This window comes from Euprymna scolopes, chromosome 29, assembly GCF_053919585.1.
Source record: "Euprymna scolopes isolate OS-2025 chromosome 29, ASM5391958v1, whole genome shotgun sequence".
NCBI classification, from domain to species: Eukaryota; Metazoa; Mollusca; class Cephalopoda; order Sepiida; family Sepiolidae; genus Euprymna; species Euprymna scolopes.
Window position 1 is genome coordinate 14,416,354 of NC_136510.1, and position 20,561 is coordinate 14,436,914.

Sequence of the window (20,561 nt, forward strand, 5' to 3'; positions counted from 1 at the left end):
GAACATCAATTTCTTCTTTTTTTTTTTTTTTTGTCATGAATTTTTCTTTCTATGATTTTTAAAATATTTTCTGCTCTGTACATTTTACTTTATTCTTCAATCTTTGCAAATATTTTTTTCTGTATTCTTGTTTAATCTTTCGCTCTTGCTCTCAAACTCTTGTGAATGTCGGTGTGTCATTCATTCTTGTGCATATTGTCTTTTCCTTCCAGATATTCATGGAATAAATGAACTTGTTGAGTCGATCCTTCGAGAAGCAGGTGCTTTCTATTAAGGCTTGTCTGCAACTGCATAATTGCATGTTAAAAACTCATAAATTGCACTTGTCAAATGCATCGAAAAAAAACATGTATGTGCATGTGTCTCAAATATATATATATATATATATATATATATATATATACATAAACTTTTCATTCCTATTACCTGAATTGAATATATATATAGTACTATATGTGGATGACTATATATATATATATATATATATATATATATATATATTTATTTCAAAACTATATATACATATTTCAAAGGCGTACCAGTGGTTTTATTGCGTTGAAGCAACCATAAAAGGCTGAATGGAATCAACGCAAATTCATCAGCCTTTGAACACTTTACTTGATTTTTTTCATCGCCTCCTGACACGCTATATATATCTATATAGATTAGAAACATCTTATTAAAAATTTAAGCAAATTTTCAAAGAAAGACATTATAAACCTGTAAAGAAGGTATACAAAATTTTAATTATCCGACAAAGAGTACAAATAACCAAGAAAGACCTTATTCCATCGAGTTTCGAAAAATGCAGTTCTTCATATCAGAGGAAAGAGGTTTGCAAAATATATAATAAATTCTGCAGATTAAGGCATTGAAAGAAACTACAAATATGAAATTAATCATATTTGCATAAAAAAGTTATCAAAAAATTAGTGAAAATTTATAGGGACTCAAAATGATTATGAAAGCAGGAAACGAGGGGGGGGAGGAGAAAAAGGATATGGTAAAAGTCCATTGAAAGAAGATAAAATCCAGAATAGGAAGGTAAAAATATATATATATATAATGGGGAAATATGTTTATGCAATTATATTTCATCTTTTATTAATACCAATTCTTTAATTCATGAAGCTCGATGAAACTACAGAGCAAATCAATGACAAAAGTCTATATTCCAAATTTCAAGATGTTGACCATCTTACCGTTTATTTCTTTAAATTTGTTGACATGCACAATTCATGACAGCACTCGTTTAATAAGCAAAATCATTCCTGTAATAATTACATCCATTATTGAATTTATTCTGCCCTTAACTCATCAGAAGAAAAAACAATTATCAATTTCCAAAGAAAATAAAATTCATATGAGCATGATTACAAAATCCAAAAATTAGGAGAGAAGTTGCAATTATCTTTTTTTTTTCCTTTTATTACGCCATCTCTCCTAATTTTCGGGGAAGGTAAAGCCTAGGAGTAGGTTCGTAACATTCAGTTTTGTGAAAATCACTTATCTTGGAGCATATTAACATTTCAAATGTAGGTGCTTGTGCAGTTTATAGACCACGCTATGTTTTAGAGAAGATTCCCTTTATTAAGATGTTCAAGAGTGCGAGCCCCATACATGGTAAAAGATGAAAAAAACAAAATTAACTGATTAAAGATTAAATGGCGCATCCAGTTAAAAAATTCATTGAATGTTATAGATTATGACAAAATGCACCTGGAGAAGACCAAAGTTGAACTGCCTTCCACTGAAGGGGGAAGTGTCAAGGGAATATCAAATTCATCAGCAGTCCCCAGTCGCATGTAAGAAATAAAGTAATAAACCTATTATAGTCAATGCCGTCCTAAAAGCGTTTTTGTAACAACATCTGTGCTTGTGCATTTACCATTAGCCTCTCCCTCTTAGATAGGGTCCAAAAAGAGTTTGCGATCTAATAGGTTCCACTTTGTCAACTAGGCTCCAACCCCTGTCCCATCACTACAATGTTGTATCTCTGTGCCTGTTTTACAAATATTTTAATGAATGTGCTCTGATGAACTTGTTGCACTTGTGCCCCCATCGACGAACAGCTATTTAGAATTCCCTTGCTACTACCTGTTTCCCTGACCGTACTGATATGCAGAAGTTTAAATGTAACGTAAACCAACATCTTGTTAATCTTTCCTAGGCATGGACTCAAATAATAGCCCTTTATGTTCAAGTGGCAATATGCTTTGTTAAGGGTGAACGTCAGTAAAAAAAAAAAGGGGGGGGCTGCTACACTCATACGCATAACCACGTTGACACACCGACTCCCATTAGATCACCAAAGTTGAGCATTGCTGAGCCTGGTTAGTACTAAAATGGGTGACCATTTGTGAATACCAGGTACTGTATGTGCTCTCTGCTTATCTCAGCATTTTTCCAGTTGTCCTGGACTTTTCCTTGCCACTGAAATCAAGCAGTTTTGATTCAGGAAAGGAGTGGTTAGAGGTTGTGCAACCCTTACTTCACAATTCAGCACGTGTCATCCATCATTTCTCCAGAATGATCAGATGCTCCTCAGCATTCCGACAGACAAATATTTGTTTGTAGCAAAGAAGAAACTTGTCAACCACCAAAAGGATTTGCATGGCATGATCACATTCCAAATTTCAAATCAACAGCTGAAGGTGATTTCACCAAAGAAATAATGCATCTTCGGTGCCAGGATGTTGGAAACGATGCAATTTGCAATTTACACTTGGGTATGTAACTATTATGTGACTTTATTGCAACCAGCTATGGGCAAATAGCTCCACTGTCTTGTGGATGCCTTGGCAAAGGCTCAGGGAGTAAACCCTGACAAAAACAAAGTGTGGTTAGTGGTCTAATTTAATCTGGTCATGAGTCCCAAGAAACAACCGGAAGTAGATAACGTTTAATGACAAAACCGGAAGAAGATAGATAACTATTTTCAAGGATTTAACACAGAAGCCAACAAACGAAAAAAATAGGGTAAATTTTCAAATATATAACAAATGAATGTTACCAAAAGCAAGATATGTTACTCGTCTACCTACCTTTGTGTGTGTCTCTCTATCTCTCTATCTCTCTCTTTATTTTCATGTAAGGTGATCACTACTAGGGGGTGAAGCAATTAGAGGGATGAAGGAGTGATTATGGATTGTGTAACTCTTGTTTCACAATTCAACATGAGTTATCCATCATCCCTGCAGGATAATTAGATGGTCCTCATCATTTCATCAAATGAACACATTTGATATGTAAGAGAGCAGACCATTCCTTTTCGTGGATTGCTCCATTTATGCTTGATCCTCATTTTCTAATGCTGAGAATTTAGCGAGGGGGCATCAAGTACAATTTTTGAGTCTTTGATATGAACCTTGACCAAAAACTGAATTTTGTTAGCAAACATGAACCGGTGAAGAAAACGATGTAAAAAAAAAAAAAGAAAAAGAAAAAAAAGAAAGATATCTAAATAAACACTGATTCTTCTAGAATGTAGAGAACAGGTTAGCTAAACGGTGAAAACAAGTCTCGTATAATCAATATCTATTAATATTACATGTGCAATACAATACTGCGGCACGAAACTGCTTTTTTGCATGATAAAAAAAAACAAAAAAACTGTTGGTTCTGATATAAATCAGTAATAGCTTTGCTTACATTTTTAGATATGCAATAAAAACCCGTTCAAGTGTTGGCAGCATTAAATTTATCAATATATGAGTTTCAGCTTACATAATGATAATGATAACGTTTTAACCTAATGCTTTTTCTTTTTTTTGGGGGGGGGAGTCACCACCTATCAAGGCCCAATGTCCATTCGAGGATAAGTGTTAATGAATGTAAGGCGTTAGTGTAGTAATCGTTAATGGTGTAAATTGAGTAAAATTTGATTATTTATGGGGACGGCTCAACAGGAACTTGTTTACATTGGATTTGAAGGCTACCATGTTGTATTCAACCGGGAAGCAAGCCAATGGAACAGTGTTTCACAGGCGAGCAGTTCTGGGAAAAAAGCTTTGTTCATGGAATCTGCGTTTAGATTTAGGTATAGATAGAGAGTGGGGAAAATCGTTTATAGTGGTTGTAGCTAGTCAAGTGCCTCTTCGAATCCAAATATTAGACGGTTTTCTTAATTTTACAAAACTGTTAAAAAATTTGACTAGCAAGAGAAACTTGAGTGTTTGAGTTTGAGAGTTTCTACGCCTTAAGTTTTATATTCAAGCAATGCAATGTTGAATAAAATTGGGGAAACTAGTATTAAGTGAAACGTGTCTCAAATTGTTACTTTAAAAATGAGAATTGCTGATGGTGTGGGCGTTAGTTTAGTAAAATTAGTTTATGAAGGTTGTAATCTAATATTACTAGCGGATTTATCCGATATTGTCTTGACATCAAATATGTTGAACATAGTGAATAAAATTTGGGAAAACTTAATCCGCAAAAATAAAGCATTTGTTTTGTTTTTTTTTTTTTTTTTACATGGTGGTCACCACTTATAAAGGCCCAGAAGCCACTCGAGGATAAGGGTTATTATGTGTACAGTAATCAATGGGATAGTATCGTAGTAATAGTATTATTGGAGATTTGATAAAGTGTCATTACTTAAGGGGGCGGTCCATCAGGAATTTGTTTGTGTTGGACTTGAAGACATCTAGGTTGAAGTCGGGGGAGGGGGTGAAACAGGCAAGTGGCAGAGAGTTCCACAGGCGTGCAGTTCTTAGAAAGAAGCTTTGTTCATGGAATCTACGTTTTGATTTAGGCACGGATAAAGAGTGGGGAAAATTATTGATAGTGGTTTCAGCTAGTCGGGTGTTTTTCATGAAAGATTGGCGAGGGGGGACCAGAGAATGGAGCTCAGACGAGCACTTGTCATGGAAATAACGATAAAACAGAAACAGGCTCGCAACGTCTCTTCTGTGGGAGAGAGGCTGGAGGGAAGAGAAAAGGGCATCCCCCACCAAGCCACAAAGTCTATTTTGTATTCTGTCAAGGCAGGATAGGCTGTTTTTAGCAGCTCCTGCCCAGATGTGGCAGCAGCACTCCATCCTTGTTTATAAAAATGGTTTCCAGCATCAAATAAACATTAAACAAAATAATCCAATAATTTTTCATATTGTTTACTTTCTTCAGACTATTTATCTCATCTTGAGTGTTATTTTCCCAACGTTTCTGCTGATGTAACCTTCTAGCTTCTTCAGGTGTATCGTGTTGAATTCAAGAATATACAGAGAATTTAAAACAGAATCTTTTATTTTATCCATGGGGGTAACATGCTCTTGTTTCACCAACTAACACTGGATAAAGGTCCTAAGTAATTCAGAATTATATTTTGAATGTTGTCCACACTGAGGATCAAACCTTCAACCTCCAGAAGAGTGTAACTTACAACTGAATTTTACCAAGTACTTTATCCACTGCTCCTTGCAGTTCGACAAGATACTCCTGAGGAATGTTTGAGGTTTCATTAACCGAAACGTGAAAATATCACTCAAGATGAGAGCGGTAGTCCAAAGGATCTAAATAATATAAAGAGTCAATCCTCATCTAAAAAATTCAGAAACCAATAATTTTTTTGTTTGACGAAATGGTGGCGCCGGGCAGAGAGTGAAAATGGAGACTGACCGATTCACAAATCGTAACAAGTAGTGATGGGATGGTTCCAATATTTTTCCCAATTCCGATACAATTACCGATTTCGATTCTTTATAAATCTCTAAATGTTTGACTATAAAGTTGTTATTCACCCCTCCACCCCCACCTCACCCCCGATTACTGTAAAAACACGTGACCAGTGACCCTATATTTTCTCAAACATAAAACACACATGTGGAGGTTGATTTTTAGATTTTAGTTTTTCTGGTTGTTTGAAATCAAAAAGTTGAAGATTTTGTTTGAAACAAGATCAAATAAAAAAGATAATTAAAAGAAGCATAAATTTTTCCGATGCCAAAAGTCTTGATTTTCTGATTCCTGATTCTGATAAATCGTCCCAACACTAGTGACAATACTTTGCCTGCATAATACAATAGATGAATGGATGAACTTAACATTACATAATTTAGCATTAAATGTCGAGTTGTGGCTATGGTTATGATGAATTCTGAAAATTGGTTAATCCCCTGAAATAGTAGCATCACTCTTTGTTGTTTTTATCTCCAACTGCAGATTTGGGACCTGCTATCTATAACTGAAACTATAACAGAATTTTCAACTTTAGTATTTTCAATTACGTTTCTGAATTTTTGAGATAAGGATTGGTTATTTGTATTATTTAGATTCTTTGGATTATTGTTCTCATCTTGAGTGTCATTTTCACAAAATTTTGGTCGGTGTAACCGCTGACCTTCTTCAGGTGTATCTTGTCGAACTCTGGGAATGTTTCTGTCGAAATCAGGAATATGGATGGAATTTTGAATGGAACCCTTTATTTAAATATACAGTAATATATATATATATATATATAGTAATATATACAGTAATATATATATATAGTAATATATAGTTATAAATAATGATATTCACAACTAGAAATAACAGGGTTTAGGGCATAATCAAGTTTGATACACCGATTCCCTTCAGATCACCAAAGTTAAGCAATGATGAGCCTGGCCAGTACCAGATGGGTGACCATTTGGGACTTCCAGGTGCTGTATGTGCTCTCCGCTTATCTCGGCATTGTTTCCAGTCATCCTGGACTTGCCACTGGACTCAAGCAGTGCCGATTCAGGAGAGGTGTGGTTGGAGATTGCGCAACCCTTGCCACATAATTACATGCGCAGCTGCCCCTACAGGGGGTATCCTTTGTCTTTTGAGACTGCAGGAAGGCATCGAGGGCTTCCAAAATTCATATTAGAACTGTCCACAAAGACTCGTGTTGCAATGGTTAGAAAAATCAATTGTAAAAGTGATATTCACCTGAAGGTTGAAGGTTCAGTTCTCAGTGTAGGCGACCAAAAAATACAAATACAATAAAGAACGGAAAATAAAATGGTGGTCTCATTCCAGAGATAGTCGAGACTTAATAATCGCTCAAAAACAAAAATTAAACAAAATACTGATAGAAACATATCCAATAAGTCTCACCAATCATGCGAAAATATAATTGTCTAATAGTATTTTGTTTAATTTTCAATTTTTCAACGATTATCATGGATCGACTATGGCTTTGTTAGCTATACTGAAAAATCACCCATTTAGTTTTAGAAAAAGTTGTACTATTAAATCTGTAAATGAAAGGTTTATTAATTGTGTTCAAGATATTTGATGCACAGATAATGTTGAGCAAGTTTGTTTTTCACAATGTTTCGGACGTGAAAATACTAAATTTGAAAATTCAGTCACAGTTTCAGTTATAGATAGACTATGGGTGCAGCATGCTCTCGTTCCGTCAGCCATGACTGGATGAAAATAATTTGTACTTGTATTTCATATTTTTCGGTCGCCCACATTAAAAATTGAACATTCAGGAGAATATTACTTTTACAATTGATTTTTTCAAGCACTCTAACCTCTGTACCACTGTAGTACAAACCTTAAGAACCTTAAACCTATTTTTATTTCTAGCAGTAAATATCACTATTTATTACTAAACATTATTACTGTGTGTATATATATATATATATATATATATATATATATATATATATATATATATATATGAAATAAAATGGAGGTGGAAGGACCTGAATACTATTGAGTATGCAGGTCCTTCCACCTCCATTTTATTTCATATCGTCGGATTTAATCCAGCTCAACAATCATATATATATATATATATATATATATATATATATATATATATATATATATATATATATATATATATATATATATATATATAATGTTTGTTTAGGAAAGTGACTCCTAGTATTTAATAACCATAAAGGTTGATATACTATTAAACAAAATAAACCCAAACCTTTTATTACATACTAGCTGTCCATACCCACCGTTGCCTGAAGCAGTAAAGTCATTGTAATTAAAAAAAAATTTTTTTTTTTAATTACACAGAAAAGTAAATATAAATTTTAGTTGTAAGGTGAACAACTCTTATTATATTATTCGCTGTGAGATATTAGTTATCTCGCTTACATCATTCAAGTTATACTTAGAAATGACGACACCATTTATGATGTGTCATGTGACCTTTTTTTTTTCAACATGGAAATTAAAACATTTTTCAGATTATAGCTATTTCTTTCCGTGGCAGTTTTTATTTGAATGAAAATATGAATTTTTATAACAATTAGGAGAAAACATTTTCTTTTTTTTTAATCATTTAACACCGGGCTAAAACCTCAGCAGAAATCTGCTGATTTGATTTGAGATTTCACATTATAAAAAATGGAGAGGGTGGTAAAACAAAAATCAAATTAAAAAGACTTCAAAGCAACGCCGGATAGATATAACCAGAAAAATAAAAATAAAAATTTTGGGGGGAGAAAAAAATGGCTGATTAATCTGATGTCTGCTGATATATATATATATATATATATATATATATATATATGTATATATATATATATATATATATATATATATATATATATATAATAAAAATTACAATTAAATTTACCAAAATGATTCAAGATGGTAAAATCAAAGTATATTATAAATATTAAAGAATTAATATTTATAAAATTATCTCAGCCAGATATAAACGCTCGATAAAACCAAATAGGAAATAGAGCTTATAATATGAGCAAATAGTTAATAAAATATGTTAAAAAACACATTGAAATGAGTTAAAAACATATTTAATCTGAAAAGGAAACACTAGATAAATGGATGGATAAATTTATCTAGTGTTTCCTTTTCAGATTAAATATGTTTTTAACTCATTTCAATGTGTTTTTTAACATTTTACTAACTGTTTGCTCATATATATATATATAATATATATGTATGTAGAATATACTGTTTTGTTGTCTTTATTCCTTACAGAATTTCTTTGACCTTGTTTTCTAACCTTGAATCACATGACCCCTTTTTCTGTTTGCATGTTTTGTTATTCAGAAGAAGAAGAAAAAAGGGTCCTTTGTAATTGTGCACGACTAAATACCGCATGATTTCTTTGGTTACAAACAATAAATATCTGAAGCTGTCTGCACTTTCACCTGACATTTTTATCATCATCATCATTTTTATTATCATCATCATTTCTATTTTCAAAATTTTTTTTTCATCATTTAGAATTTAGTCTCATTCTTCATTTTCATCTTTATTGTCAGTCAAACTCCAACCTCTGTCCCATAGTCGCAATGTCACTTCCCTGTGTCTGTTTTAGAAATGTTTTGATAATGTGTGCTTTGATAAACTCATAGCACTTGTGCCCTTTCGACGTACATATCCCTGACTAACCAGACAAGCAGCAAAATCCCCCCTCTTAACTGTTGAAGTCCGTAGATGCCAGAAAGCCTTCTACTCCGATAGTTTTCCCTACAGATTGCTAGACTTTGGAATTCCCTTCCTGTTTCGTGCTTTCTTTTTGAATCGTCACGTGTTTCAATCTTGGTGCCTATACATGCATTTCACTTAAGGGAGGACTTTTGTGGCCTTCGGGCCAAGATCAAAGTGTAGTACCTGTTCCGGCAGATACTGCAAGCAAAAACCATGAAGGGGCAACCCTTCATACCAATTGTCACTATCCAGCTCCCCTACTCCCCGGGTAGTTGTTCCCCATTTCCCCTTCACTCTTCACTTTAAAAATCGGCCTTGTGCCTAATTTGCTCAGTGGGGGAGTAAATAAATACCTCAAAGTGTAGTATCTGTTCCGGCAGATGCTGCAAGCAAAGACCATTGCCCTTGTGGCAATCTTCTGGTCCATGTAGGGGCAACCCGGCAAATCACTATCCAGCTCCCATTTCCCACCTCTCGGGAGCTGGTCCCCTTTTCCCTTCCCCTCCCCTTCACTCCTCACGTTAAAAATCGGCTTGTGCCTAATTTGCTTGGTGAGGGAGCAAATAAATATCGCCTATACATGCATTTCGTTTTGTGAAGTCACAGTCACGGCTTAAATATTTATGAGACATTAACTTGACACATGAGTCATCAATATAGGTAGATATTGAAATGGCGAAGCTTGGAAGTACATTACAGAAGTAAGAAAGTGAACATTTTAGCAGCTTCGTAATTCTTGCTTTCCTTATTTTCTCTTTTAGTCCTCGCACGTTTCACTTGTTTTACTCATAAATACTCCAGAGTCATTTTCTCACATGAGAAATGTTTATAGAAAAATAAAAATTTTCATTTATTTGAGTCTTTACGTGCGTTGCTATCATGTATTTCATTAACCTAAAGCCAAGGAGATGGTTGAGTAGAAAACAAAAGTTTTATTTTTCATTCACTAAATATAAAAGAATGAAAGAAGTTTTATTTTTCATTCACTAAATATAAAAGAATGAAAGAAGTTTTATTTTTCATTCACTAAATATAAAAGAATGAAAGAAGTTTTATTTTTCATTCACTAAATATAAAAGAATGAAGTTTTATTTTTCATTCACTAAATATAAAAGAATGAAAGAAGTTTTATTTTTCATTCACTAAATATAAAAGAATGAAGTTTTATTTTTCATTCGCTAAATATAAAAGAATGAAAGAAGTTTTATTTTTCATTCACTAAATATAAAAGAATGAAAGAAGTTTTATTTTTCATTCACTAAATATAAAAGAATGAAAGAAGTTTTATTTTTCATTCACTAAATATAAAAGAATGAAAGAAGTTTTATTTTTCATTCACTAAATATAAAAGAATGAAAGAAGTTTTATTTTTCATTCACTAAATATAAAAGAATGAAAGAAGTTTTATTTTTCATTCACTAAATATAAAAGAATGAAGTTTTATTTTTCATTCGCTAAATATAAAAGAATGAAAGAAGTTTGTTGATGAAAAACTTCCGTATAACAGCTATGTTCAATATTTTATAAAAGCACATTACCATGAAGCAATTTTTCTGACAAAGGGGCACGAATATGCTGTTTTCTGGGCCAGAATCTATCTAACATCTATCGTTGACTAGTTTTTGACTTTGAAGTACTATTTTTTGTAGCTCCTTTCATCAAGTGACTTCCTGCCTTGTTTTAAGCAATTTCAATTAAAAAAACAAAAAAACTGTGTAACTTTTAAACAAAATTGATCTTTCACCCTTCACTACCAGAGATGTAAAATCCTTGATACATCTTGTGTGTGTGTGTGTGTGTGTGAGAGAGCGAGAAAAAATTATCTGGAAAGTTATGAAAACTACAAAATATCATGTTACCAATCCATTTTGTAATATAAGTGTTTTTATCTCATACGTTTTCCCAAAAAGTAAACTAATCTGAATTGCAAGATATCTTTCAAAAAAAAAAAAAAAAAAAATGGATTAAATTATGAAAGATGACCTTGATTTACATGAGATTTATTCAACGACATAAAACTGAAATGGAAGGAAAATCCTAATTGAATGATTTGGTTTGCAATTCCGGTTCCGATTCCGTCTGTAAGAATTAGAATTTTCACTGAATAAATTCATAAATCCAAATTTGATAAAATATGATTATTTCCATTAAAAATCAAGTTAGTATTATGCATCTAAAATTGAGAAAGGCACCCAAAGTGTCAACATTATGTGAATTTTCAAAATCCAAACAAGATGGCAACTGAATTGAACTTGATGTTCACATATTCACATAATGTAGATCTTTTTTAAGCATGTTTTTCTCAATTTTAGATGGACTTTTAATGAAAAAGGATTCTATGTTTTTACTAATACAGGACAAAAACCCAACAACATAAATCTATTTTTAATGCCAAAACGGATTTTTTCCATGCTCTTCCATAGCCATGACCTTTATAGATTACCGGCCGAACAACGATAGATCTTCATTTTTTTTTTTTTTTTTTTTTTTTTTTTTGTGTGTGTTTTCAATGTAACAATAAGAAATAACAAATTTTTAAAAATTTTTAATATATTTTATGATAATTTGGAAAGTTGTGGACATGGGGAAATAATCCAACTGGCAATCCATCCATTTCATTAATCCTTATCCTCGAGTGGCTTTTAGCACTTATAAGTGGTAACTTGTACTAAAGACAAAAAAATGTTTGATGCTTAAACACTCAAATTTTATACGTAGCAATGCTCATTGCTTGCAAAACGTCATCAAGGAGGCTCATTAAAAAAAGAAAATAGTCATAAATTTAAATCAAACCATATATAAAACAAAAGGAAATTAATTTATTTATAAGTTTATCGGGAAGTTTTATATTTTTTCATTATAAATGACTAACTGAGGAATTATTTCCATTAAAATCAAATTAGTATTATGCATCTAAAATTGAGAAAAGCAAACTTGAAAAGTGTCTACGTTATGTAATCAAATAGAAATAGAAGCTAAACAAAATACCCGTTCAATTTTATCTTAGTGAAAATTAGTATTTATGTGCTCAGTCTCGGGACAAATAAAAGCAATTTATAAAGATCGTGAGAAAAATCTGTCTAAGTATTAAAAGTAGTTTTATATTGTTGCTTTTGGTATATATCATAAAATGAGGAATTACTTCCATTTAAAATCCATTTAGTATTATGCATCTAAAATTAAAAAAAGTAGACCTGATAAGTGTTTATTTTATGCAAAATAAGTAAAAGCAAGATAAGATAGTGACCGAATTTGACCTGATGTCGTGTGATTTTGCTTATTCACATAATGCTGGCATTCACCCTGAAATATCACTCATATAATCGTTAATAAAATTCAGTTCTTTATACAATCCAACCAGTGTTGCAAATTTCATAAAGCTTATTAAAATAATAATGTTGTAAAACAAATCAAGCAAAACAAATTTGCACTGTACTAAAATATTAAATTACTAGCAAGCCACCTGGTATTGCCCGGTCGTAAAATATGCATAAATATATTTTAATTCATACAGAAATTGAGGCATGTGCATGTGAGTATGTTTTTTTTTTTTCTAAACCGTTCACTTATTGTAAATAAAAAAAAGAAAAATACTCGAGCTGAGATCTAACCCAAAACCTAAAGACAGTGAGTCAAGTACGATAACCATTAGTTAGCGTGACACTATCTTTAACTGATGTTTTAAAACTGTTTATTCTTAACAGAAATAATCTGTAATTTGAACTATCCATGCATGTGCATTCGTGAAACAGTTGACAAACAGATAAAATCCTGATGACTCCGACAGACCAATTTTTCAATTTTGATCCCTTACCATTCCTATTTTCCGGATGAAAATGATGTGTCTGAATATCCTATATACTAAATTTCAAGTTTGTAGATAAAAAAAATTCGTTGAGTATATAGGTTGAGAAGTATCCTCACTCTGACATTCTCACTTTTATAGATATACCTAGATGAGAATTTAAAACTTGAGAACTTTTACCAAAATGACTGGATCGAGAATTAAATAATCCAAGATGGTTTGACGTGCCGTGAAATAAAACCAAATCTTCCATCTCTCTTTCCCTTTCTCAGCAAATTGCTTACTACTTTCCATTCTTGGAAGAATTTACCAATTCTTTCAAAGAAACGAGCTGTGCCAAAATAATATGACTACTCATTAATTCATTGTTCACGGCCGACAAAACTAATTTGCACGTAATTACTCTTTGCTCATTTATAGGAATAAATTTGCTGTCAACTTTATACTCATTAGCAGCAGGTATAATCTCTATGCATATTAAATAAATAAAAATTTAATTGACCTATAAATTATTGAGGCATAGTTTTGTACTTGTCAGTATCAATTTGCCTGCCAAGCCAGACGAACATCCGATCAAAATATTTATGATATATCCACAAAGGCTTCTTAAATGTTGTTGAAACAAATCACATAACGCAACAAATTTCAGATTAAAAAAAAGTACATGCCACATAAGTAAGAAAAAAATCCTGATATAAATATGACCGGTATTGCATTACTATACACATAGATTCGCAAAAAGTTGTCAAAAAACAAATATATAACAAATAAATGTTATCAAAGGCAAGATAAGTTACTTTTCTACCAAACTGGATCATTTTTTAGTGTTTTTATTTAATGTAAAATGCTTATTTGGTTCGAAAAACACACAGTGTTTACCGATGTATTTGAAAAACACAAATGGCGGCGGACTCTGTGTTGAACATGTTAAGTTTGGGAAAATGAGTTAAAAATAAAGAACTATACAAAATACTGTTAAAAACCCACCGAATATATGTCAACCTATGGCATAGTAACATATATTGAGTGAGTTCCTAACAGTATTGGTATAGTTTTTAAGTTTTAACTCATTTTCCCAAACTTAACATGGTCAACATAGAGCCCGTCGCCATTTGTATTTTTCAAATACATCAGTCACTGTGTTTTTCGAGCCAAATAATCATTTTACATTGAATAAAAACACTAAAAAAAGTATCCAGTAAGGTAGAAAAGTAACTTATCTTGCCTTTGATAACATTTATTTGTTATATATTTGTTTTTTGACAACTTTTCCGGATCTAGGTGTACAGTAATACAAACCCATATGACCATTATTTCTTTGGATTAGGCACTGTTTTCATGTGCTATAAGTTATATTTTATTATTATTGGTTATGAATGGAAAAAAATTAGAATTATCAGTTTAAACAATATTTGTCATTTTCATTGTCCTCTGTCAGAATTCCTGGCAAAACTACATTGAGAATAGTGATGACTATGTAGAAAAATAAATTTTGGAGCACAAAAGGTCACTCGTTTTAACGATACCACTTCCGTCGTCAAAGCTCTTCTTCACCTCGCAAATTAAAAAAATAGGAGGCTTTACTTTTTTCTTTTTTTTTTTTCTTTTTTACATGGTAGTCCCCACTTATCAAGGCCCAGAAGCCACTCTGGGATAAGGGTTATTGCGTGTACAGTAATCAATGGGATAATATCGTAGTAATCGTTAGTAATGGAGATTTAATAAAGTGTCTTACTTAAGGGGGGGCGGTTTATCAGGAATTTGTTTATGTTGGACTTGAAAACTTCCAAGTTGTAGTCAGGTTACTTTTGGAATCACCCTCATATGACAAAGCATGCACCACACTCTTGTGCACAGCCATCATTCACTGTTTGCAAAAATGCATTGAGAATGATGGTGACTATGTAGAAAAATAAATTCCAGACTATAAAAGGTCACTCGTTTTAATTACCCAACTCTAGTCTTCATAGCTCTTCAACTTTTTGAGTTAAAAAAAATAGTAGGAACGACTGGTTTATAATAGTTTCAATCCATTCTCCGTCAGGGAATGTGAGCAACTGACTCAAGGTGTGCCCACTGTCTTCTACGATTTCATAAAAGGAGAAAGATGACATCAGTTAAACTTCTGCATGTCAGTATCAACTTGTTTTAACTCGTGTCAGGACGATTAATTGAAATAGGATTTTAGGAAAATCAGAACTTTTTGGGGTTATTGGATACATTATTGGAATCGGTAAAATTTCTGCCTATTCTCTGATGCCAAAAACGATTCTTTTAATTGTTTTTTTTTTTTTTCTTGCAAAACTTAATTTTCCATTGTTGGTACTACTGATATTCCGATATCCCCAAAAGTTCTGATTCCAGATTCTGATTAATCCTCCCAACACTCTAGAGAAAGTTATCCACAATGTGAATTATATAAAAAATAGGTGAAAACTGCAAAATAAATAAATATATATATATATATATATATATATGTTAGTGATGGAACGATTTCAATATTTTTCCCAATTCCAATACAATTACCGATTCCGATTCTTTATAAATCTCTAAATATTTAACAATACAGTTGTATTTTTTCTCTGATTAGCGTAAAAAACACATGTTAAATGTGAAAATATTTTCCTAAATGTAAAAATGTACTTGCAAGGGATGATCTATCGGTTTTAGCTTCAATGGTCGTTTAAAATCAATAAATATTTCTTATTTTATCATTACTGCCAGCAATGGAAGCTTCAGCTTTAAACAAAATCAAATAAAAAATAAAATTAAAAGAATTGTTTTGGCATCGGAAAATCAGTACATATTTTTCCGATACCGATACCCTCAAATATTCCGATTTTTCCAATTCCCGATTCCGATTCTAATGAATCGTCCCAACGCTAATATATATATATATTGTTGGTTACATGTTTTTTGTTTTGTTGGTTACATGTTTTTTGTTTTGTTTTTTCTGGGGGAGGGGTCGTTTTTTTTTGTTTGTTTTTTCGTTCATCAATTTACATTTATTCTGGTTTGATTTTTGTCATAGAAATTTTAATTTATTTATTTCTGACAAAATACGCTTATCTCACCTTTTGTTTTCGTTACTAACCTGCATCGCGTTTTATGCAAGCGTGTCATGTTTATAGTCCCCGCTTTGCAAAAGAAATGTCACGTCATGTCACTTAAAAACTCAAATATTTGTTTGTGTACGTATTTCATTCTTGTTTAACAAATCTGTCAACATTTTCACAAACATTTTCTTTAAACAAACAAAGAATAAAACAGGTTGATGTTTGCAAAATTCCCGCTTCTTTTAACTTGCATTCATTCGTTTGTATTACGGCATATCAGCCCTTTGGAGGGGGGGGGGGGGCATAAAACGTGTTAATTAGGTTAAAAAGAATAAACTTCTTTACCTTCGGGACAAGATCAAAGTGTAGTATCTGTTCCGACAGATGCTGCAAAGCTAAGACTAGCAAAGACCAGCTATGACTAGCAAAGACCATATGTGGGGGTAACCCCACATATCTGACCTTGGTCACTGAAGGGGCAACCCTTAATACCAACAGTTTCTAATCTGGCTCCCACTTCCCTCCTCTTGGGAGCTGGATCCCCCTTTCCCTCCCCCTTCCCCCTATCTCCACATTAAAAAACGGCCTCCTGCCTAATTTGCTCAGTGGGGAAGCAAATAAATAAAAAGTGTAGTATCTGTTCTTCAGATGCTGCACTTCAATTTCTTGTTCTCTGTCAGTGGAGAAGAAATCCTTCACGACTGAGACAATTTTTATTTTTGTTCCTTTTCTCCGCGTTAAAAAACGACCCTGGTGTCTAACTCTGTCCCACGGGGAGGCATTGTAAATAGGTACATTACTTCTATTACCAAAGAGCTTAAAAGGACGCCATGTAACCAGGTTTTAAGCGAGTTTAATAAAATAAAATACTGATTAGCTTAAATTCATTAAATCGCTTTGACTGTTTTACACAGGATTTTAGAGTCCAAACATCTGACTCTGATTGGATAAACCTTCTCCCACAAGTAATACTTTATATATAAGGCAACTCTTCTTGCAAATTCCACCTATGGAATTATTAATAAAATCCACAATCCTTTTAGTAATCCAACCATATTTGGTTTAAATAAACTTCAACCGATGCCTGGCTTGTCTACCAAGTTTCGGTCATGAATGTCCAACAGTTTGTGTTTTCTTGCAGTTCAATAATCAACACAACTGGATACAATGTACAAAATTGTCAATAACTCTGTCACACTCCTTTTTTGTCCCTGCCTTTAATCTGTGATGAATAATCTGGGAATTGATTTTGATAGATGTTATCTTTGAGATAATTCTATAGGTAAAAACTAGTGACAATGAAGTCCATTCAGTATCATACCTACTATTGAGACGATTACCAAAGTGACCCCCAATCATTGAATGCTAGTAAAACACATAGTCTATTCTTAATATTGTGACTGAAAGTTGGCGGACAAGTCGGGAATAGACGTCCGTTTTACATGTTGGCATGCGTTAGGAGGCTTTTAGAAATAGACTTTAAAACTAATCTATTTCTGACCAAGTCTTTATTTATCCCTCTTTCTTTAAAAACCCAAATCAGAACAGTTCCCAGAGATGAGCGTGCTTATCATTGAATGGCAATAAAACAAAAACTGTTTGACATTTATTACTGAAACTTGGTGGACAGCACAAGCTTAAGCTGAATTTTATTTGCACCAAATATGGTTAGATTGCAGAAACGTTTGTGCATTTTATTAACAATTTGGTGGATGGCATTTACTTTGGGTCACCTTCATATTCAGATGTGCTTATCGTTGTACTAAATATGGTTGGATTACAAAACTGATTGTGCATTTTATCAGCAACTAGTAGTTTCATGAAACACAGTGTAAGAAATACTGTATGTGCTGATTGTAACAGATTCGTTTAGGAATTGCTTGTTTATTTCCTCTTGGATTGTAGATGCAGAGGAAAAAAATCAAGATTACTTTATTATATAGATAGATTGCCTGGGTGACATTTTGGGTGGGTCATCCTGTATATATGTTTGCTGTGCTAGAATATAAGTCTAACATACTATGGACAAGTATAGACAAAATGAAATGGGAAAAGGAAAAACCATAAAATATAAAAGAGAAAACAACGTAAAACAAAAAAAGCAGCTTAACATTTCAGTTTAACTTTAATAAGAAGTTTTGATAAAGTGAAGCAGTGGTATATTTGATCACTTCAGACAATGCATGAAGCCACCTAATGTAAGGAGCGGAAAAGAATGCCACTTCAAGGTCAAAAACTATCCAACAATAAGTGGTATATCTGATACCGATTTATACAGAGATAAATATTAGGAGGAAGAGGGGGAAGTTGGAAGGGGATAACGAAGATGGGGCTGAAAGACCGAAGTTTATTTGCACCAAATATGGTCGGATTGCAGAACTGATTGTGCATTTTAATGATAATAATTTCATGACACACGTAAGAAATACTGCATGTGTTGATTGTGACAGATTTGTTTAGGCTATGTTTGCTTATTTTCCTGCTGGAACTGTAGACGCAGGGGGAAAAAAATCAAGATTACTTTATTATATAGAAGATAGAATAGAAGATGTCATGTTTCATCTTCAGAAAATTTAGAAAATGATTCCTGTTAACTCATATTCAGAGATAAATAGGACGAGGGGGGAAATTGTAGAGGGATAATGAAGTGGGAGGGGATAAAAGAGGATTAAGTAGATTATTTATAGGATTCAAATTCTAAAGAAAATTGGTTTGTTTTAAATTTTCTTTTTAATCTATATATATATATATAAAAGGCAAAATGTGTGTGTGTGTGCACTTTTTGCATATGTCCAGCAAAAGCTTTTTGGGGTTCACTCCTTCTTAAAACTTTTTATATACTGCCTAAATAATAATATCTACAAGTTACGAACGGAGGTTGCGTTTATCTTTAATTTGCCCAACTTTTACGCACTATTTTCGAGATTTTTTTTGATCGCCACGTCTTCATTTCGCTTTCAAGTATAAAAAAGCGAAACTGAATCCGCACCATCAGTTCTCTGGCATTCATGACAGGGACGTGTACAAAGCAAATTGGCCTTGATCAATGTGGCAAAAACCGTCATATCAGACAATTGCTTTTCAAATGGACACCCCCATTTTTTATCTTGGTTAAACAAACAGGCAAAGTTGGGGAAAGAAAAACTGCCTTGCAGCAAAACTTAACTGCCGAATACGTTTGACCTCATTATCATTAAATTCGCGCACCTGTCAACTTTATTAGCCTTAAATTAAAACAGTTTTCACTTCCTCTCCCCTTGTAGCCAAACGGGTTAGATGTCACATTTTTTCCCTTTCGTTTCCACCTTCGCGTCAACGCTTCGGGTTCGAGCCTACCTTCCTACCAAAACTTTTTTTTTCTTTTACACCTCCAAACACCAGGGTTTTTGTTTATGACCCCCCCCCCCAACACACACATCTACAAACACCCGGGCAATGCTGGGTAACCCTTGCTAGTTATTAAATAAAATACAAAAGAATTCAATTAGAAGTCGTGCATATTGAAAAAAATGTTTTTGGATTATTCAGATTACTGTTCTGATCCCTGTTATTATTTTCATAAACTTACGGCTGATATGTAACTTCCAAACTTATGCAAGTGCATATTTTCAAAGTAAAGAATTTTTCTTGATTTTTTTTTTTTTTTCGGGGAAATTGCTTCAGACAAGGCATGAAACCACTTTATGTAAAGAGCTAAGAATACTACTTCATGGTGAAAAACTAGCCAACTATAAGTGTTAGATGTGTAGATTCTGACCCAGAAAGCAGCAGTTCTTCCCTCTTTGTCAGAAACATCACTCATAAAATATGAGGACTAAAATACAAAATAAGGGAGGTGAGAGTTACGAGGATAATAAATCAAACGCCCATTTTCTACTCTTCATTCAGGAATTCATTAATCGATACAAAATTTTTTGTTAAATATGTTATTTTATTTACAAGGGTCGATTGTTCTTGTTCTATTAGCCATAACTGAGTAGCAGTGTTAATTAATCATTGTTATTCTTTGTTACTGTCTGTAGTGAAGATTGAACTTCAAGGATATTAGGTTTGAAGCTCCAAAAATTTATATTAGAATTGTTCACATGGCACAACGAATACAAGTGTTGATTAAGAATTATTCCTAATTGAAAGGGTTGATATGCCATAAACCAGGCCAAGCAAACAATAAATTGTTTACAATTGGAATTGTTTTGATATTCAATTACTGCAAAACTGTTGACGAGATGTTTTCCTATTGATGTTTCAAGATAAACTGACTGAAAAAAGGTTGATATGCCGTTAAACAGACCAACCAATCGCACTCC

General features: G+C 32.8%; 1 protein-coding gene across 50 annotated transcripts in view; it reads left to right on the plus strand.

Annotated features, from left to right (window-relative positions):
• LOC145252497 (uncharacterized) overlaps nucleotides 1-20,561 on the plus strand; it is a 957,520-nt gene that overhangs the window by 571,767 nt on the left and 365,192 nt on the right. For 33 of the 50 annotated variants that reach the window (XM_080111966.1, XM_080111968.1, XM_080111938.1 and 30 more), the window contains one exon: nucleotides 213-260. The exons of the other annotated variants lie outside the window; for them this stretch is intronic. In XM_080111966.1, coding sequence (XP_079968092.1) covers nucleotides 213-260 — 48 coding nt within the window. The remainder of the gene's footprint in view (nucleotides 1-212; nucleotides 261-20,561) is intronic. 50 annotated transcript variants of the gene reach the window in all.